Source organism: Oncorhynchus clarkii, unplaced genomic scaffold (assembly GCF_045791955.1).
Source record: "Oncorhynchus clarkii lewisi isolate Uvic-CL-2024 unplaced genomic scaffold, UVic_Ocla_1.0 unplaced_contig_9912_pilon_pilon, whole genome shotgun sequence".
Taxonomy (NCBI): domain Eukaryota; kingdom Metazoa; phylum Chordata; class Actinopteri; order Salmoniformes; family Salmonidae; genus Oncorhynchus; species Oncorhynchus clarkii.
Genome location: NW_027257990.1, coordinates 157,242 through 180,942, shown reverse-complemented (window position 1 = coordinate 180,942; position 23,701 = coordinate 157,242). Strand labels below are relative to the sequence as shown.

Here is a 23,701-nt window from a genome sequence, read left to right as displayed (position 1 = left end):
CTACCTGTAACTACTGTCTAGTTGTATTACCATACCTGTAACTACCTGTATTTACTGTCTAGTTGTAATACCATACCTGTAACTACCTGTAACTACTGTCTAGTTGTATTACCATACCTGTAACTACCTGTATTTACTGTCTAGTTGTAATACCATACCTGTAACTACCTGTATTTACTGTCTAGTTGTAATACCATACCTGTAACTACCTGTAACTACTGTCTAGTTGTCTTACCATACCTGTAACTACCTGTATTTACTGTCTAGTTGTAATACCATACCTGTAACTACCTGTAACTACTGTCTAGTTGTATTACCATACCTGTAACTACCTGCATTTACTGTCTAGTTGTAATACCATACCTGTAACTACCTGTATTTACTGTCTAGTTGTAATACCATACCTGTAACTACCTGTAACTACCTGTATTTACTGTCTAGTTGTAATACCATACCTGTAACTACCTGTATTTACTGTCTAGTTGTAATACCATACCTGTAACTACCTGTATTTACTGTCTAGTTGTAATACCATACCTGTAACTACCTGTATTTACTGTCTAGTTGTAATACCATACCTGTAACTACCTGTATTTACTGTCTAGTTGTAATACCATACCTGTAACTACCTGTATTTACTGTCTAGTTGTATTATCATACCTGTAACTACCTGTATTTACTGTCTAGTTGTAATACCATACCTGTAACTACCTGTATTTACTGTCTAGTTGTAATACCATACCTGTAACTACCTGTAACTACCTGTATTTACTGTCTAGTTGTAATACCATACCTGTAACTACCTGTAACTACCTGTATTTACTGTCTAGTTGTAATACCATACCTGTAACTACCTGTATTTACTGTCTAGTTGTAATACCATACCTGTAACTACCTGTATTTACTGTCTAGTTGTATTACCATACCTGTAACTACCTGTATTTACTGTCTAGTTGTAATACCATACCTGTAACTACCTGTATTTACTGTCTAGTTGTAATACCATACCTGTAACTACCTGTATTTACTGTCTAGTTGTATTACCATACCTGTAACTACCTGTATTTACTGTCTAGTTGTAATACCATACCTGTAACTACCTGTATTTACTGTCTAGTTGTAATACCATACCTGTAACTACCTGTATTTACTGTCTAGTTGTAATACCATACCTGTAACTACCTGTAACTACTGTCTAGTTGTATTACCATACCTGTAACTACCTGTATTTACTGTCTAGTTGTAATACCATACCTGTAACTACCTGTAACTACTGTCTAGTTGTATTACCATACCTGTAACTACCTGTATTTACTGTCTAGTTGTAATACCATACCTGTAACTACCTGTATTTACTGTCTAGTTGTAATACCATACCTGTAACTACCTGTATTTACTGTCTAGTTGTAATACCATACCTGTAACTACCTGTAACTACTGTCTAGTTGTAATTGTCCGTAAATGTTGAATTTGTAGGAAGTGGGTATTCATTTAGTTTAGGCATAGTGGTCCAACCTAATGGAAGGTTAGGTTTAGGAAGGGAGGTTTAGGAAGGGAGGGCTAGGTTTAGGAAGGGAGGTTTAGGATGGGAGGGTTAGGTTTAGGAAGGGAGGGTTAGGAAGGGAGGGTCAGGTTAGGAAGGGAGGGTCAGGTTTAGGAAGGGAGGGTCAGGTTTAGGAGGGAGGGTCAGGTTAAGGAAGGAAGGTTTAGGAAGGGAGGTTTAGGAAGGGAGGGTTAGGTTTAGGGAGGGAGGGTTAGGAAGGGAGGGTTATGTATAGGGTTAGGAAGGGAGGGTTAGGTATAGGGTTAGGAAGGAGGGTTAGGTATAGGGTTAGGAAGTGAGGGTTAGGTATAGGGTTAGGAAGGTAGGGTTAGGAAGGTAGGGTTAGGTATAGGGTTAGGAAGGGAGGGTTAGGAAGGGAGGGTTAGGAAGGGAGGGTTAGGTATAGGGTTAGGAAGTGAGGGTTAGGTATAGGGTTAGGAAGGTAGGGTTAGGAAGGTAGGGTTAGGTATAGGGTTAGGAAGGGAGGGTTAGGAAGGGAGGGTTAGGTATAGGGTTAGGAAGGTAGGGTTAGGAAGGGAGGGTTAGGTATAGGTTTAGGAAGGTAGGGTTAGGTATAGGGTTAGGAAGGGAGGGTTAGGTATAGGGTTAGGAAGGGAGGGTTAGGTATAGGGTTAGGAAGGGAGGGTTAGGTATAGGGTTAGGAAGGGAGGGTTAGGTATAGGTTTAGGAAGGGAAGTTTAGGTATTGGGTTAGGAAGGGAGGGTTAGGAAGGGAGGGTCAGGTATAGGGTTAGGAAGGTAGGTTTAGGAAGGGAGGGTTAGGTTTAGGGTTAGGAAGGGAGGGTTAGGAAGGGAGGGTTAGGTATAGGGTTAGGAAGGTAGGGTTAGGTATAGGTTTAGGAAGGTAGGTTTAGGTATAGGGTTAGGAAGGGAGGGTTAGGTATAGGGTTAGGAAGGTAGGGTTAGGTTTAGGGTTAGGTATAGGGTTAGGAAGGGAGGGTTAGGTTTAGGAAGGGAGGGTTAGGTTTAGGAAGGGAGGGTTAGGTTTAGGAAGGGAGGGTTAGGTATAGGGTTAGGAAGGGAGGGTTAGGTTTAGGAAGGGAGGGTTAGGTTTAGGAAGGGAGGGTTAGGAAGGTAGGTTTAGGTATAGGGTTAGGAAGGGAGGATTAGGTATAGGTTTAGGAAGGGAGGTTTAGGTTTAGGAAGGGAGGGTTAGGTATAGGGTTAGGAAGGGAGGGTTAGGTATAGGGTTGGGAAGGGAGGGTTAGGTTTAGGAAGGGAGGGTTAGGTTAGGTATAGGTTTAGGAAGGGAGGGTTAGGTTTAGGAAGGGAGGGTTAGGTATAGGGTTAGGAAGAGAGGGTTAGGAAGGGAGGGTTAGGTATAGGGTTAGGTATAGGGTTAGGAAGGTAGGTTTAGGTATAAGGTTAGGAAGGGAGGGTTAGGTATAGGGTTAGGAAGGGAGGGTTAGGTATAGGTTTAGGAAGTGAGGTTTAGGTTTAGGAAGGGAGGGTTAGGTATAGGGTTAGGAAGGGAGGGTTAGGTATAGGGTTAGGAAGGGAGGGTTAGGTATAGGTTTAGGAAGTGAGGTTTAGGTTTAGGAAGGGAGGGTTAGGTATAGGGTTAGGAAGGGAGGGTTAGGTATAGGTTTAGGAAGGGAGGGTTAGGTATAGGGTTAGGAAGGGAGGGTTAGGTTATTACTTATTACTTCCTTAATGTTTAACTCTCTGCTACTGACTGGGTTTGAAACCATCTGTAACCCTACGAGACTGTGTTAGTCCACTGAGTCCTTCAGGGTGAGGCTGATTGTTATGTGAATGTTGTTTACTGAATCCTCTCTTGTACGTACTGCACACACACACACACACACACACACACACACACACACACCAAATAGAACACAGAGTAGCATGGAAGAACCTGATAGTCAATTAATGAATCTAAACTGTGTGTGTGTGTGTGTGTAATGGGTGTGTGTGGTTGTGTTGAAAGGAGTGTTGAAACTAGCACAGTCACTAAAACAAACACAACCAAACTTCTTAAGAAACTGACGCACTCGGCCACAGTGGCACCCTCCACCCACCCCTCCTCTGCAAACACCCTGGCTCCACCAGAGCCAACGCCCTGCACACACGCACACACACACACACACACACGCACACACACACACACACACACACACACACACACACACACACACACACACACACACACACACACACACACACACACACACACTGTGGATGTTACCTGTATCTAGAGGTGAGACTGGGGGGGAGGGGCTAGGGGCCAGAGAATGGGGAACCCTGGACTCAGGGGCTAGGGGCCAGAGAATGGGGAACCCTGGACTCAGGGGCTAGGGGCCAGAGAATGGGGAACCCTGTACTCAGGGGCTAGGGGCCAGAGAATGGGGAACCCTGGACTCAGGGGCTAGGGGCCAGAGAATGGGGTCTATAGCAGCATAGATGGACACTAATGAATTATCCGATCTCTCTCTCCCTCCCATTTCTCCCCCCTCCCTCCCTCTCTCTCTCTACTCCCTCCCTCCCTCTCTCTCTCTACTCCCTCCCTCGCTCCCTGCCTCCCTCCCTCGCTCCCTGCCTCCCTCTCTCTCTCTCTCTCTCTCTCTCTCTCTCTCTCTCTCTCTCTCTCTCGCTCTCTCTCTCTCTCTCTCTCGCTCCCTGCCTCCCTCCCTCTCTCACTCCCCTCCCTACCTCCCTCCCTCCCTCTCTCTCTCTCTCTCCTCCCCCCTCTCTCTCTCTCCTCCCCCCCCTCTCTCTCTCCTCTCTCTCTCTCCTCCCCCCTCTCCCTCTCTCCTCCCCCCCTCTCTCTCTCCTCCCCCCTCTCCCTCTCTCCTCCCCCCCTCTCTCTCTCCCCATCTCAGACAGGGGTGACTGCTCCCTAGATGGCAGGGGCGTGTCTGTGTGCGGGGTTGGAGACGGATCACTGGGCGTGGTTCCGGAAGAGAGGAAGAAACGTGGCCGAGCAGAACTGAGACGGCTGTGGAGGAAGGCCATCCTGCAACAGACACTACTGCTGAGGATGGAGAGAGAGAACAACAAGATACAGGGTAACAGAATGGAGAGAGAGAGAACAACAAGATACAGGGTAACAGAATGGAGAGAGAGAACAACAAGATACAGGGTAACAGAATGGAGAGAGAGAGAACAACAAGATACAGGGTAACAGAATGGAGAGAGAGAGAACAACAAGATACAGGGTAACAGAATGGAGAGAGAGAGAACAACAAGATACAGGGTAACAGAATGGAGAGAGAGAGAACAACAAGATACAGGGTAACAGAATGGAGAGAGAGAGAACAACAAGATACAGGGTAACAGAATGGAGAGAGAGAGAACAACAAGATACAGGGTAACAGAATGGAGAGAGAGAGAACAACAAGATACAGGGTAACAGAATGGAGAGAGAGAGAGAACAACAAGATACAGGGTAACAGAATGGAGAGAGAGAGAACAACAAGATACAGGGTAACAGAATGGAGAGAGAGAGAACAACAAGATACAGGGTAACAGAATGGAGAGAGAGAGAACAACAAGATACAGGGTAACAGAATGGAGAGAGAACAACAAGATACAGGGTAACAGAATGGAGAGAGAGAAAGAACAACAAGATACAGGGTAACAGAATGGAGAGAGAGAGAACAACAAGATACAGGGTAACAGAATGGAGAGAGAGAACAACAAGATACAGGGTAACAGAATGGAGAGAGAGAACAACAAGATACAGGGTAACAGAATGGAGAGAGAGAGAACAACAAGATACAGGGTAACAGAATGGAGAGAGAGAGAACAACAAGATACAGGGTAACAGAATGGAGAGAGAGAGAACAACAAGATACATGGTAACAGAATGGAGAGAGAGAGAACAACAAGATACATGGTAACAGAATGGAGAGAACAACAAGATACAGGGTAACAGAATGGAGAGAGAACAACAAGATACAGGGTAACAGAATGGAGAGAGAGAGAACAACAAGATACAGGGTAACAGAATGGAGAGAGAACAACAAGATACAGGGTAACAGAATGGAGAGAGAGAGAACAACAAGATACAGGGTAACAGAATGGAGAGAGAGAGAACAACAAGATACAGGGTAACCGAATGGAGAGAGAGAGAACAACAAGATACAGGGTAACAGAATGGAGAGAACAACAAGATACAGGGTAACAGAATGGAGAGAGAGAGAACAACAAGATACAGGGTAACAGAATGGAGAGAGAACAACAAGATACAGGGTAACAGAATGGAGAGAGAACAACAAGATACAGGGTAACAGAATGGAGAGAGAACAACAAGATACAGGGTAACAGAATGGAGAGAGAGAGAACAACAAGATACAGGGTAACAGAATGGAGAGAACAACAAGATACAGGGTAACAGAATGGAGAGAGAGAGAACAACAAGATACAGGGTAACAGAATGGAGAGAGAGAACAACAAGATACAGGGTAACAGAATGGAGAGAGAGAGAACAACAAGATACAGGGTAACAGAATGGAGAGAGAGAGAACAACAAGATACAGGGTAACAGAATGGAGAGAGAGAGAACAACAAGATACAGGGTAACAGAATGGAGAGAGAGAGAACAACAAGATACAGGGTAACAGAATGGAGAGAGAGAGAACAACAAGATACAGGGTAACAGAATGGAGAGAGAGAGAACAACAAGATACAGGGTAACAGAATGGAGAGAGAGAGAACAACAAGATACAGGGTAACAGAATGGAGAGAGAGAGAACAACAAGATACAGGGTAACAGAATGGAGAGAGAGAGAGAACAACAAGATACAGGGTAACAGAATGGAGAGAGAGAGAACAACAAGATACAGGGTAACAGAATGGAGAGAGAGAGAACAACAAGATACAGGGTAACAGAATGGAGAGAGAGAGAACAACAAGATACAGGGTAACAGAATGGAGAGAGAGAAAGAACAACAAGATACAGGGTAACAGAATGGAGAGAGAGAGAACAACAAGATACATGGTAACAGAATGGAGAGAACAACAAGATACAGGGTAACAGAATGGAGAGAGAACAACAAGATACAGGGTAACAGAATGGAGAGAGAGAGAACAACAAGATACAGGGTAACAGAATGGAGAGAGAACAACAAGATACAGGGTAACAGAATGGAGAGAGAGAGAACAACAAGATACAGGGTAACAGAATGGAGAGAGAGAGAACAACAAGATACAGGGTAACCGAATGGAGAGAGAGAGAACAACAAGATACAGGGTAACAGAATGGAGAGAACAACAAGATACAGGGTAACAGAATGGAGAGAGAGAGAACAACAAGATACAGGGTAACAGAATGGAGAGAGAACAACAAGATACAGGGTAACAGAATGGAGAGAGAACAACAAGATACAGGGTAACAGAATGGAGAGAGAACAACAAGATACAGGGTAACAGAATGGAGAGAGAGAGAACAACAAGATACAGGGTAACAGAATGGAGAGAGAGAGAACAACAAGATACAGGATAACAGAATGGAGAGAGAGAGAACAACAAGATACAGGGTAACAGAATGGAGAGAGAGAGAACAACAAGATACAGGGTAACAGAATGGAGAGAGAGAGAACAACAAGATACAGGGTAACAGAATGGAGAGAGAGAGAACAACAAGATACAGGGTAACAGAATGTAGAGAGAACAACAAGATACAGGGTAACAGAATGGAGAGAACAACAAGATACAGGGTAACAGAATGGAGAGCGAGAGAACAACAAGATACAGGGTAACATAATGGAGAGAGAGAGAACAACAAGATACAGGGTAACAGAATGGAGAGAGAGAGAACAACAAGATACAGGGTAACAGAATGGAGAGAGAACAACAAGATACAGGGTAACAGAATGGAGAGAGAACAACAAGATACAGGGTAACAGAATGGAGAGAGAGAACAACAAGATACAGGGTAACAGAATGGAGAGAGAGAACAACAAGATACAGGGTAACAGAATGGAGAGAGAGAACAACAAGATACAGGGTAACAGAATGGAGAGGGAGAGAACAACAAGATACAGGGTAACAGAATGGAGAGAGAACAACAAGATACAGGGTAACAGAATGGAGAGAGAGAGAACAACAAGATACAGGGTAACAGAATGGAGAGAGAACAACAAGATACAGGGTAACAGAATGGAGAGAAAACAACAAGATACAGGGTAACAGAATGGAGAGAACAACAAGATACAGGTTAACAGAATGGAGAGAGAGAGAACAACAAGATACAGGGTAACAGAATGGAGAGGGAGAGAACAACAAGATACAGGGCAACAGAATGGAGATAGAACAACAAGATACAGGGTAACAGACTGGAGAGAGAGAGAACAACAAGATACAGGGTAACAGAATGGAGAGAGAACAACAAGATACAGGGTAACAGAATGGAGAGAGAGAGAACAACAAGATACAGGGTAACAGAATGGAGAGAGAGAGAACAACAAGATACAGGGTAACAGAATAGAGAGAGAGAGAACAACAAGATACAGGGCAACAGAATGGAGATAGAACAACAAGATACAGGGTAACAGAATGGAGAGAGAGAGAACAACAAGATACAGGGTAACAGAATGGAGAGAGAGAGAACAACAAGATACAGGGTAACAGAATGGAGAGAGAGAGAACAACAAGATACAGGGTAACAGAATGGAGAGAGAGAGAACAACAAGATACAGGGTAACAGAATGGAGAGAGAGAGAACAACAAGATACAGGGTAACAGAATGGAGAGAGAGAGAACAACAAGATACAGGGTAACAGAATGGAGAGAGAGAGAACAACAAGATACAGGGTAACAGAATGGAGAGGGAGAGAACAACAAGATACAGGGTAACAGAATGGAGAGAGAACAACAAGATACAGGGTAACAGAATGGAGAGAGAACAACAAGATACAGGGTAACAAAATGGAGAGAGAGAGAACAACAAGATACAGGGTAACAGAATGGAGAGAGAGAGAACAACAAGATGCAGGGTAACATAATGGAGAGAGAGAGAACAACAAGATACAGGGTAACAGAATGGAGAGAGAGAGAACAACAAGATACAGGGTAACAGAATGGAGAGAGAGAGAACAACAAGATACAGGGTAACAGAATGGAGAGAGAGAGAACAACAAGATACAGGGTAACAGAATGGAGAGAGAGAGAACAACAAGATACAGGGTAACAGAATGGAGAGAGAGAGAACAACAAGATACAGGGTAACAGAATGGAGAGAGAGAACAACAAGATACAGGGTAACAGAATGGAGAGAGAGAACAACAAGATACAGGGTAACAGAATGGAGAGAGAGAGAACAACAAGATGCAGGGTAACAGAATGGAGAGAGAGAGAACAACAAGATACAGGGTAACAGAATGGAGAGAGAGAACAACAAGATACAGGGTAACAGAATGGAGAGAACAACAAGATACAGGGTAACAGAATGGAGAGAACAACAAGATACAGGGTAACAGAATGGAGAGAGAGAGAACAACAAGATACAGGGTAACAAAATGGAGAGAGAGAGAACAACAAGATACAGGGTAACAGAATGGAGAGAACAACAAGATACAGGGTAACAGAATGGAGAGAACAACAAGATACAGGGTAACAGAATGGAGAGAGAACAACAAGATACAGGGTAACAGAATGGAGAGAGAGAGAACAACAAGATACATGGTAACAGAATGGAGAGAGAGAGAACAACAAGATACAGGGTAACAGAATGGATAGAGAGAACAACAAGATACAGGGTAACAGAATGGAGAGAGAGAACAACAAGATACAGGGTAACAGAATGGAGAGAGAACAACAAGATACAGGGTAACAGAATGGAGAGAACAACAAGATACAGGGTAACAGAATGGAGAGAGAGAACAACAAGATACAGGGTAACAGAATGGAGAGAGAACAACAAGATACAGGCTAACAGAATGGAGAGAACAACAAGATACAGGGTAACAGAATGGAGAGAACAACAAGATGCAGGGTAACAGAATGGAGAGAGAGAGAACAACAAGATACAGGGTAACAGAATGGAGAGAGAGAGAACAACAAGATACAGGGTAACAGAATGGAGAGAGAGAGAACAACAAGATACAGGGTAACAGAATGGAGAGAGAGAGAACAACAAGATACAGGGTAACAGAATGGAGAGAGAACAACAAGATACAGGGTAACAGAATGGAGAGAGAGAGAACAACAAGATACAGGGTAACAGAATGGAGAGAGAGAGAACAACAAGATACAGGGTAACAGAATGGAGAGAGAGAGAACAACAAGATACAGGGTAACAGAATGGACAGAGAACAACAAGATACAGGGTAACAGAATGGAGAGAGAACAACAAGATACAGGGTAACAGAATGGAGAGAGAGAGAACAACAAGATACAGGGTAACATAATGGAGAGAGAGAGAACAACAAGATACAGGGTAACAGAATGGAGAGAGAACAACAAGATACAGGGTAACAGAATGGAGAGAGAGAGAACAACAAGATACAGGGTAACAGAATGGAGAGAGAACAACAAGATACAGGGTAACAGAATGGAGAGAGAGAGAACAACAAGATACAGGGTAACATAATGGAGAGAGAGAGAACAACAAGATACAGGGTAACAGAATGGAGAGAACAACAAGATACAGGGTAACAGAATGGAGAGAGAACAACAAGATACAGGGTAACAGAATGGAGAGAGAACAACAAGATACAGGATAACAGAATGGAGAGAGAGAGAACAACAAGATACAGGGTAACAGAATGGAGAGAGAACAACAAGATACAGGGTAACAGAATGGAGAGAGAGAGAACAACAAGATACAGGGTAACAGAATGGAGAGAGAACAACAAGATACAGAGTAACAGAATGGAGAGAGAGAGAACAACAAGATACAGGGTAACAGAATGGAGAGAGAACAACAAGATACAGGGTAACATAATGGAGAGAGAGAGAACAACAAGATACAGGGTAACAGAATGGAGAGAGAGAACAACAAGATACAGGGTAACAGAATGTAGAGAGAGAGAACAACAAGATACAGGGTAACAGAATGGAGAGAGAGAACAACAAGATACAGGGTAACAGAATGGAGAGAGAGAGAACAACAAGATACAGGGTAACAGAATGGAGAGAGAGAGAACAACAAGATACAGGGTAACAGAATGGAGAGAACAACAAGATACAGGGTAACAGAATGGAGAGAGAACAACAAGATACAGGGTAACAGAATGGAGAGAACAACAAGATACAGGGTAACAGAATGGAGAGAGAGAACAACAAGATACAGGGTAACAGAATGGAGAGAGAACAACAAGATACAGGCTAACAGAATGGAGAGAACAACAAGATACAGGGTAACAGAATGGAGAGAACAACAAGATGCAGGGTAACAGAATGGAGAGAGAGAGAACAACAAGATACAGGGTAACAGAATGGAGAGAGAGAGAACAACAAGATACAGGGTAACAGAATGGAGAGAGAGAGAACAACAAGATACAGGGTAACAGAATGGAGAGAGAGAGAACAACAAGATACAGGGTAACAGAATGGAGAGAGAACAACAAGATACAGGGTAACAGAATGGAGAGAGAGAGAACAACAAGATACAGGGTAACAGAATGGAGAGAGAGAGAACAACAAGATACAGGGTAACAGAATGGAGAGAGAGAGAACAACAAGATACAGGGTAACAGAATGGACAGAGAACAACAAGATACAGGGTAACAGAATGGAGAGAGAACAACAAGATACAGGGTAACAGAATGGAGAGAGAGAGAACAACAAGATACAGGGTAACATAATGGAGAGAGAGAGAACAACAAGATACAGGGTAACAGAATGGAGAGAGAACAACAAGATACAGGGTAACAGAATGGAGAGAGAGAGAACAACAAGATACAGGGTAACAGAATGGAGAGAGAGAGAACAACAAGATACAGGGTAACAGAATGGAGAGAGAACAACAAGATACAGGGTAACATAATGGAGAGAGAGAGAACAACAAGATACAGGGTAACAGAATGGAGAGAACAACAAGATACAGGGTAACAGAATGGAGAGAGAACAACAAGATACAGGGTAACAGAATGGAGAGAGAACAACAAGATACAGGATAACAGAATGGAGAGAGAGAGAACAACAAGATACAGGGTAACAGAATGGAGAGAGAACAACAAGATACAGGGTAACAGAATGGAGAGAGAGAGACAACAAGATACAGGGTAACAGAATGGAGAGAGAACAACAAGATACAGAGTAACAGAATGGAGAGAGAGAGAACAACAAGATACAGGGTAACAGAATGGAGAGAGAACAACAAGATACAGGGTAACATAATGGAGAGAGAGAGAACAACAAGATACAGGGTAACAGAATGGAGAGAGAGAACAACAAGATACAGGGTAACAGAATGTAGAGAGAGAGAACAACAAGATACAGGGTAACAGAATGGAGAGAGAGAACAACAAGATACAGGGTAACAGAATGGAGAGAGAGAGAACAACAAGATACAGGGTAACAGAATGGAGAGAGAGAGAACAACAAGATACAGGGTAACAGAATGGAGAGAACAACAAGATACAGGATAACAGAATGGAGAGAGAACAACAAGATACAGGGTAACAGAATGGAGAGAGAGAGAACAACAAGATACAGGGTAACAGAATGGAGAGAACAACAAGATACAGGATAACAGAATGGAGAGAGAACAACAAGATACAGGGTAACAGAATGGAGAGAACAACAAGATACAGGGTAACAGAATGGAGAGAGAGAGAACAACAAGATACAGGGTAACAGAATGGAGAGAGAGAGAACAACAAGATACAGGGTAACAGAATGGAGAGAGAGAGAACAACAAGATACAGGGTAACAGAATGGAGAGAGAGAGAACAACAAGATACAGGGTAACAGAATGGAGAGAACAACAAGATACAGGGTAACAGAATGGAGAGAGAACAACAAGATACAGGGTAACAGAATGGAGAGAGAACAACAAGATACAGGATAACAGAATGGAGAGAGAGAGAACAACAAGATACAGGGTAACAGAATGGAGAGAGAACAACAAGATACAGGGTAACAGAATGGAGAGAGAGAGAACAACAAGATACAGGGTAACAGAATGGAGAGAGAACAACAAGATACAGAGTAACAGAATGGAGAGAGAGAGAACAACAAGATACAGGGTAACAGAATGGAGAGAGAACAACAAGATACAGGGTAACATAATGGAGAGAGAGAGAACAACAAGATACAGGGTAACAGAATGGAGAGAGAGAACAACAAGATACAGGGTAACAGAATGTAGAGAGAGAGAACAACAAGATACAGGGTAACAGAATGGAGAGAGAGAACAACAAGATACAGGGTAACAGAATGGAGAGAGAGAGAACAACAAGATACAGGGTAACAGAATGGAGAGAGAGAGAACAACAAGATACAGGGTAACAGAATGGAGAGAACAACAAGATACAGGGTAACAGAATGGAGAGAGAACAACAAGATACAGGGTAACAGAATGGAGAGAACAACAAGATACAGGGTAACAGAATGGAGAGAGAGAACAACAAGATACAGGGTAACAGAATGGAGAGAGAACAACAAGATACAGGCTAACAGAATGGAGAGAACAACAAGATACAGGGTAACAGAATGGAGAGAACAACAAGATGCAGGGTAACAGAATGGAGAGAGAGAGAACAACAAGATACAGGGTAACAGAATGGAGAGAGAGAGAACAACAAGATACAGGGTAACAGAATGGAGAGAGAGAGAACAACAAGATACAGGGTAACAGAATGGAGAGAGAGAGAACAACAAGATACAGGGTAACAGAATGGAGAGAGAACAACAAGATACAGGGTAACAGAATGGAGAGAGAACAACAAGATACAGGGTAACAGAATGGAGAGAGAGAGAACAACAAGATACAGGGTAACAGAATGGAGAGAGAGAGAACAACAAGATACAGGGTAACAGAATGGAGAGAGAGAGAACAACAAGATACAGGGTAACAGAATGGACAGAGAACAACAAGATACAGGGTAACAGAATGGAGAGAGAACAACAAGATACAGGGTAACAGAATGGAGAGAGAGAGAACAACAAGATACAGGGTAACATAATGGAGAGAGAGAGAACAACAAGATACAGGGTAACAGAATGGAGAGAGAACAACAAGATACAGGGTAACAGAATGGAGAGAGAGAGAACAACAAGATACAGGGTAACAGAATGGAGAGAGAGAGAACAACAAGATACAGGGTAACAGAATGGAGAGAGAACAACAAGATACAGGGTAACATAATGGAGAGAGAGAGAACAACAAGATACAGGGTAACAGAATGGAGAGAACAACAAGATACAGGGTAACAGAATGGAGAGAGAACAACAAGATACAGGGTAACAGAATGGAGAGAGAACAACAAGATACAGGATAACAGAATGGAGAGAGAGAGAACAACAAGATACAGGGTAACAGAATGGAGAGAGAACAACAAGATACAGGGTAACAGAATGGAGAGAGAGAGAACAACAAGATACAGGGTAACAGAATGGAGAGAGAACAACAAGATACAGAGTAACAGAATGGAGAGAGAGAGAACAACAAGATACAGGGTAACAGAATGGAGAGAGAACAACAAGATACAGGGTAACATAATGGAGAGAGAGAGAACAACAAGATACAGGGTAACAGAATGGAGAGAGAGAACAACAAGATACAGGGTAACAGAATGTAGAGAGAGAGAACAACAAGATACAGGGTAACAGAATGGAGAGAGAGAACAACAAGATACAGGGTAACAGAATGGAGAGAGAGAGAACAACAAGATACAGGGTAACAGAATGGAGAGAGAGAGAACAACAAGATACAGGGTAACAGAATGGAGAGAACAACAAGATACAGGATAACAGAATGGAGAGAGAACAACAAGATACAGGGTAACAGAATGGAGAGAGAGAGAACAACAAGATACAGGGTAACAGAATGGAGAGAACAACAAGATACAGGATAACAGAATGGAGAGAGAACAACAAGATACAGGGTAACAGAATGGAGAGAACAACAAGATACAGGGTAACAGAATGGAGAGAGAGAGAACAACAAGATACAGGGTAACAGAATGGAGAGAGAGAGAACAACAAGATACAGGGTAACAGAATGGAGAGAGAACAACAAGATACAGGGTAACAGAATGGAGAGAGAACAACAAGATACAGGGTAACAGAATGGAGAGAGAGAGAACAACAAGATACAGGGTAACAGAATGGAGAGAGAACAACAAGATACAGGGTAACAGAATGGAGAGAGAGAGAACAACAAGATGCAGGGTAACAGAATGGAGAGAGAACAACAAGATACAGGGTAACAGAATGGAGAGAGAGAGAACAACAAGATACAGGGTAACAGAATGGAGAGAGAGAACAACAAGATACAGGGTAACAGAATGGAGAGAGAGAGAACAACAAGATACAGGGTAACAGAATGGAGAGAACAACAAGATACAGGGTAACAGAATGGAGAGAACAACAAGATACAGGGTAACAGAATGGAGAGAACAACAAGATACAGGGTAACAGAATGGAGAGAGAACAACAAGATACAGGGTAACAGAATGGAGAGAGAGAGAACAACAAGATACAGGGTAACAGAATGGAGAGAGAGAGAACAACAAGATACAGGGTAACAGAATGGAGAGAGAGAGAACAACAAGATACAGGGTAACAGAATGGAGAGAGAGGGAACAACAAGATACAGGGTAACAGAATGGAGAGAGAACAACAAGATACAGGGTAACAGAATGGAGAGAGAGAGAACAACAAGATGCAGGGTAACAGAATGGAGAGAGAACAACAAGATACAGGGTAACAGAATGGAGAGAGAGAGAACAACAAGATACAGGGTAACAGAATGGAGAGAACAACAAGATACAGGATAACAGAATGGAGAGAGAACAACAAGATACAGGGTAACAGAATGGAGAGAACAACAAGATACAGGGTAACAGAATGTAGAGAGAGAGAACAACAAGATACAGGGTAACAGAATGGAGAGAGAGAACAACAAGATACAGGGTAACAGAATGGAGAGAGAGAGAACAACAAGATACAGGGTAACAGAATGGAGAGAGAGAGAACAACAAGATACAGGGTAACAGAATGGAGAGAACAACAAGATACAGGATAACAGAATGGAGAGAGAACAACAAGATACAGGGTAACAGAATGGAGAGAGAGAGAACAACAAGATACAGGGTAACAGAATGGAGAGAACAACAAGATACAGGATAACAGAATGGAGAGAGAACAACAAGATACAGGGTAACAGAATGGAGAGAACAACAAGATACAGGGTAACAGAATGGAGAGAGAGAGAACAACAAGATACAGGGTAACAGAATGGAGAGAGAGAGAACAACAAGATACAGGGTAACAGAATGGAGAGAGAGAGAACAACAAGATACAGGGTAACAGAATGGAGAGAGAACAACAAGATACAGGGTAACAGAATGGAGAGAGAGAGAACAACAAGATACAGGGTAACAGAATGGAGAGAGAACAACAAGATACAGGGTAACAGAATGGAGAGAGAGAGAACAACAAGATGCAGGGTAACAGAATGGAGAGAGAACAACAAGATACAGGGTAACAGAATGGAGAGAGAGAGAACAACAAGATACAGGGTAACAGAATGGAGAGAGAGAACAACAAGATACAGGGTAACAGAATGGAGAGAGAGAGAACAACAAGATACAGGGTAACAGAATGGAGAGAACAACAAGATACAGGGTAACAGAATGGAGAGAACAACAAGATACAGGGTAACAGAATGGAGAGAACAACAAGATACAGGGTAACAGAATGGAGAGAGAACAACAAGATACAGGGTAACAGAATGGAGAGAGAGAGAACAACAAGATACAGGGTAACAGAATGGAGAGAGAGAGAACAACAAGATACAGGGTAACAGAATGGAGAGAGAGAGAACAACAAGATACAGGGTAACAGAATGGAGAGAGAGGGAACAACAAGATACAGGGTAACAGAATGGAGAGAGAACAACAAGATACAGGGTAACAGAATGGAGAGAGAACAACAAGATACAGGGTAACAGAATGGAGAGAACAACAAGATACAGGGTAACAGAATAGAGAGAGAGAGAACAACAAGATACAGGGCAACAGAATGGAGAGAGAGAACAACAAGATACAGGGTAACAGAATAGAGAGAGAGAGAACAACAAGATACAGGGTAACAGAATGGAGAGAACAACAAGATACAGGATAACAGAATGGAGAGAGAACAACAAGATACAGGGTAACAGAATGGAGAGAGAGAGAACAACAAGATACAGGGTAACAGAATGGAGAGAACAACAAGATACAGGATAACAGAATGGAGAGAGAACAACAAGATACAGGGTAACAGAATGGAGAGAACAACAAGATACAGGGTAACAGAATGGAGAGAGAGAGAACAACAAGATACAGGGTAACAGAATGGAGAGAGAGAACAACAAGATACAGGGTAACAGAATGGAGAGAGAGAGAACAACAAGATACAGGGTAACAGAATGGAGAGAGAGAGAACAACAAGATACAGGGTAACAGAATGGAGAGAACAACAAGATACAGGATAACAGAATGGAGAGAGAACAACAAGATACAGGGTAACAGAATGGAGAGAGAGAGAACAACAAGATACAGGGTAACAGAATGGAGAGAACAACAAGATACAGGATAACAGAATGGAGAGAGAACAACAAGATACAGGGTAACAGAATGGAGAGAACAACAAGATACAGGGTAACAGAATGGAGAGAGAGAGAACAACAAGATACAGGGTAACAGAATGGAGAGAGAGAGAACAACAAGATACAGGGTAACAGAATGGAGAGAGAGAGAACAACAAGATACAGGGTAACAGAATGGAGAGAGAACAACAAGATACAGGGTAACAGAATGGAGAGAGAGAGAACAACAAGATACAGGGTAACAGAATGGAGAGAGAACAACAAGATACAGGGTAACAGAATGGAGAGAGAGAGAACAACAAGATGCAGGGTAACAGAATGGAGAGAGAACAACAAGATACAGGGTAACAGAATGGAGAGAGAGAGAACAACAAGATACAGGGTAACAGAATGGAGAGAGAGAACAACAAGATACAGGGTAACAGAATGGAGAGAGAGAGAACAACAAGATACAGGGTAACAGAATGGAGAGAACAACAAGATACAGGGTAACAGAATGGAGAGAACAACAAGATACAGGGTAACAGAATGGAGAGAACAACAAGATACAGGGTAACAGAATGGAGAGAGAACAACAAGATACAGGGTAACAGAATGGAGAGAGAGAGAACAACAAGATACAGGGTAACAGAATGGAGAGAGAGAGAACAACAAGATACAGGGTAACAGAATGGAGAGAGAGAGAACAACAAGATACAGGGTAACAGAATGGAGAGAGAGGGAACAACAAGATACAGGGTAACAGAATGGAGAGAGAACAACAAGATACAGGGTAACAGAATGGAGAGAGAACAACAAGATACAGGGTAACAGAATGGAGAGAACAACAAGATACAGGGTAACAGAATAGAGAGAGAGAGAACAACAAGATACAGGGCAACAGAATGGAGAGAGAGAACAACAAGATACAGGGTAACAGAATAGAGAGAGAGAGAACAACAAGATACAGGGTAACAGAATGGAGAGAGAGAACAACAAGATACAGGGTAACAGAATGGAGAGAGAGAGAACAACAAGATACAGGGTAACAGAATGGAGAGAACAACAAGATACAGGGTAACAGAATGGAGAGAACAACAAGATACAGGGTAACAGAATGGAGAGAACAACAAGATACAGGGTAACAGAATGGAGAGAGAACAAGATACAGGGTAACAGAATGGAGAGAGAGAGAACAACAAGATACAGGGTAACAGAATGGAGAGAGAGAGAACAACAAGATACAGGGTAACAGAATGGAGAGAGAGAGAACAACAAGATACAGGGTAACAGAATGGAGAGAGAGAGAACAACAAGATACAGGGTAACAGAATGGAGAGAGAGGGAACAACAAGATACAGGGTAACAGAATGGAGAGAGAACAACAAGATACAGGGTAACAGAATGGAGAGAGAACAACAAGATACAGGGTAACAGAATGGAGAGAACAACAAGATACAGGGTAACAGAATAGAGAGAGAGAGAACAACAAGATACAGGGCAACAGAATGGAGGGAGAACAACAAGATACAGGGTAACAGAATGGAGAGAGAGAGAACAACAAGATACAGGGTAACAGAATGGAGAGAGAGAGAACAACAAGATACAGGGTAACAGAATGGAGAGAGAGAGAACAACAAGATACAGGGTAACAGAATGGAGAGAGAGAGAACAACAAGATACAGGGTAACAGAATGGAGAGAGAGAACAACAAGATACAGGGTAACAGAATGGAGAGAGAGAGAACAACAAGATACAGGGTAACAGAATGGAGAGAGAGAGAACAACAAGATACAGGGTAACAGAATGGAGAGAGAGAGAACAACAAGATACAGGGTAACAAAATGGAGAGAGAGAGAACAACAAGATACAGGGTAACAGAATGGAGAGAACAACAAGATACAGGGTAACAGAATGGAGAGAGAACAACAAGATACAGGGTAACAGAATGGAGAGAGAGAGAGAACAACAAGATACAGGGTAACAGAATGGAGAGAGAGAGAACAACAAGATACAGGGTAACAGAATGGAGAGAGAGAGAACAACCAGATACAGGGTAACAGAATGGAGAGAGAACAACAAGATACAGGGTAACAGAATGGAGAGAGAGAACAACAAGATACAGGGTAACAGAATGGAGAGCGAGAGAACAACAAGATACAGGGTAACAGAATGGAGAGAGAGAGAACAACAAGATACAGGGTAACAGAATGGAGAGCGAGAGAACAACAAGATACAGGGTAACAGAATGGAGAGAGAGAACAACAAGATACAGGGTAACAGACTGGAGAGAGAGAGAACAACAAGATACAGGGTAACAGAATGGAGAGCGAGAGAACAACAAGATACAGGGTAACAGAATGGAGAGAGAGAGAACAACAAGATACAGGGTAACAGAATGGAGAGAACAACAAGATACAGGGTAACAGAATGGAGAGAGAACAACAAGATACAGGGTAACAGAATGGAGAGAGAGAGAACAACAAGATACAGGGTAACAGAATGGAGAGAGAGAGAACAACAAGATACAGGGTAACAGAATGGAGAGAGAGAGAACAACAAGATACAGGGTAACAGAATGGAGAGAGAAAACCAATATACAGGGTAACAGAATGGAGAGAGAACAACAAGATACAGGGTAACAGAATGGAGAGAGAACAACAAGATACAGGGTAACAGAATGGAGAGAGAGAGAACAACAAGATACAGGGTAACAGAATGGAGAGAGAACAACAAGATACAGGGTAACAGAATGGAGAGAGAACAACAAGATACAGGGTAACAGAATGGAGAGAGAGAGAACAACAAGATACAGGGTAACAGAATGGAGAGAGAGAGAACAACAAGATACAGGGTAACAGAATGGAGAGAGAACAACAAGATACAGGGTAACAGAATGGAGAGAGAGAGAACAACAAGATACAGGGTAACAGAATGGAGAGAGAACAACAAGATACAGGGTAACAGAATGGAGAGAGAGAGAACAACAAGATACAGGGTAACAGAATGGAGAGAGAACAACAAGATACAGGGTAACAGAATGGTGAGGGAGAGAACAACAAGATACAGGGTAACAGAATGGAGAGAGAACAACAAGATACAGGGTAACAGAATGGAGAGAGAACAACAAGATACAGGGTAACAAAATGGAGAGAGAGAGAACAACAAGATACAGGGTAACAGAATGGAGAGAGAGAGAACAACAAGATGCAGGGTAACATAATGGAGAGAGAGAGAACAACAAGATACAGGGTAACAGAATGGAGAGAGAGAGAACAACAAGATACAGGGTAACAGAATGGAGAGAGAGAGAACAACAAGATACAGGGTAACAGAATGGAGAGAGAGAGAACAACAAGATACAGGGTAACAGAATGGAGAGAGAGAGAACAACAAGATACAGGGTAACAGAATGGAGAGAGAGAGAACAACAAGATACAGGGTAACAGAATGGAGAGAGAGAACAACAAGATAAAGGGTAACAGAATGGAGAGAGAGAACAACAAGATACAGGGTAACAGAATGGAGAGAGAGAGAACAACAAGATGCAGGGTAACAGAATGGAGAGAGAGAGAACAACAAGATACAGGGTAACAGAATGGAGAGAGAGAACAACAAGATACAGTGTAACAGAATGGAGAGAACAACAAGATACAGGGTAACAGAATGGAGAGAGAGAGAACAACAAGATACAGGGTAACAAAATGGAGAGAGAGAGAACAACAAGATACAGGGTAACAGAATGGAGAGAACAACAAGATACAGGGTAACAGAATGGAGAGAGAACAACAAGATACAGGGTAACAGAATGGAGAGAGAGAGAACAACAAGATACATGGTAACAGAATGGAGAGAGAGAGAACAACAAGATACAGGGTAACAGAATGGATAGAGAGAACAACAAGATACAGGGTAACAGAATGGAGAGAGAGAACAACAAGATACAGGGTAACAGAATGGAGAGAGAACAACAAGATACAGGGTAACAGAATGGAGAGAACAACAAGATACAGGGTAACAGAATGGAGAGAGAGAACAACAAGATACAGGGTAACAGAATGGAGAGAGAACAACAAGATACAGGCTAACAGAATGGAGAGAACAACAAGATACAGGGTAACAGAATGGAGAGAACAACAAGATGCAGGGTAACAGAATGGAGAGAGAGAGAACAACAAGATACAGGGTAACAGAATGGAGAGAGAGAGAACAACAAGATACAGGGTAACAGAATGGAGAGAGAGAGAACAACAAGATACAGGGTAACAGAATGGAGAGAGAGAGAACAACAAGATACAGGGTAACAGAATGGAGAGAGAACAACAAGATACAGGGTAACAGAATGGAGAGAGAGAGAACAACAAGATGCAGGGTAACAGAATGGAGAGAGAACAACAAGATACAGGGTAACAGAATGGAGAGAGAGAGAACAACAAGATACAGGGTAACAGAATGGAGAGAGAGAACAACAAGATACAGGGTAACAGAATGGAGAGAGAGAGAACAACAAGATACAGGGTAACAGAATGGAGAGAACAACAAGATACAGGGTAACAGAATGGAGAGAACAACAAGATACAGGGTAACAGAATGGAGAGAACAACAAGATACAGGGTAACAGAATGGAGAGAGAACAACAAGATACAGGGTAACAGAATGGAGAGAGAGAGAACAACAAGATACAGGGTAACAGAATGGAGAGAGAGAGAACAACAAGATACAGGGTAACAGAATGGAGAGAGAGAGAACAACAAGATACAGGGTAACAGAATGGAGAGAGAGGGAACAACAAGATACAGGGTAACAGAATGGAGAGAGAACAACAAGATACAGGGTAACAGAATGGAGAGAGAACAACAAGATACAGGGTAACAGAATGGAGAGAACAACAAGATACAGGGTAACAGAATAGAGAGAGAGAGAACAACAAGATACAGGGCAACAGAATGGAGAGAGAGAACAACAAGATACAGGGTAACAGAATAGAGAGAGAGAGAACAACAAGATACAGGGTAACAGAATGGAGAGAGAGAACAACAAGATACAGGGTAACAGAATGGAGAGAGAGAGAACAACAAGATACAGGGTAACAGAATGGAGAGAACAACAAGATACAGGGTAACAGAATGGAGAGAACAACAAGATACAGGGTAACAGAATGGAGAGAACAACAAGATACAGGGTAACAGAATGGAGAGAACAACAAGATACAGGGTAACAGAATGGAGAGAGAACAAGATACAGGGTAACAGAATGGAGAGAGAGAGAACAACAAGATACAGGGTAACAGAATGGAGAGAGAGAGAACAACAAGATACAGGGTAACAGAATGGAGAGAGAGAGAACAACAAGATACAGGGTAACAGAATGGAGAGAGAGAGAACAACAAGATACAGGGTAACAGAATGGAGAGAGAGGGAACAACAAGATACAGGGTAACAGAATGGAGAGAGAACAACAAGATACAGGGTAACAGAATGGAGAGAGAACAACAAGATACAGGGTAACAGAATGGAGAGAACAACAAGATACAGGGTAACAGAATAGAGAGAGAGAGAACAACAAGATACAGGGCAACAGAATGGAGGGAGAACAACAAGATACAGGGTAACAGAATGGAGAGAGAGAGAACAACAAGATACAGGGTAACAGAATGGAGAGAGAGAGAACAACAAGATACAGGGTAACAGAATGGAGAGAGAGAGAACAACAAGATACAGGGTAACAGAATGGAGAGAGAGAGAACAACAAGATACAGGGTAACAGAATGGAGAGAGAGAACAACAAGATACAGGGTAACAGAATGGAGAGAGAACAACAAGATACAGGGTAACAAAATGGAGAGAGAGAGAACAACAAGATACAGGGTAACAGAATGGAGAGAGAGAGAACAACAAGATGCAGGGTAACATAATGGAGAGAGAGAGAACAACAAGATACAGGGTAACAGAATGGAGAGAGAGAGAACAACAAGATACAGGGTAACAGAATGGAGAGAGAGAGAACAACAAGATACAGGGTAACAGAATGGAGAGAGAGAGAACAACAAGATACAGGGTAACAGAATGGAGAGAGAGAGAACAACAAGATACAGGGTAACAGAATGGAGAGAGAGAGAACAACAAGATACAGGGTAACAGAATGGAGAGAGAGAACAACAAGATAAAGGGTAACAGAATGGAGAGAGAGAACAACAAGATACAGGGTAACAGAATGGAGAGAGAGAGAACAACAAGATGCAGGGTAACAGAATGGAGAGAGAGAGAACAACAAGATACAGGGTAACAGAATGGAGAGAGAGAACAACAAGATACAGGGTAACAGAATGGAGAGAACAACAAGATACAGGGTAACAGAATGGAGAGAACAACAAGATACAGGGTAACAGAATGGAGAGAGAGAGAACAACAAGATACAGGGTAACAAAATGGAGAGAGAGAGAACAACAAGATACAG

The 23,701-nt window shown here is 42.4% G+C and overlaps 1 protein-coding gene across 3 annotated transcripts in view; it reads left to right on the top strand.

The window, feature by feature from the left end:
- Positions 1 to 23,701, top strand: part of LOC139394416 (TBC1 domain family member 1-like) — a 128,200-nt gene that overhangs the window by 61,472 nt on the left and 43,027 nt on the right. For all 3 annotated transcript variants that reach the window (XM_071142475.1, XM_071142478.1, XM_071142476.1), the window contains one exon: positions 4,386 to 4,571. In XM_071142475.1, coding sequence (XP_070998576.1) covers positions 4,386 to 4,571 — 186 coding nt within the window. The remainder of the gene's footprint in view (positions 1 to 4,385; positions 4,572 to 23,701) is intronic.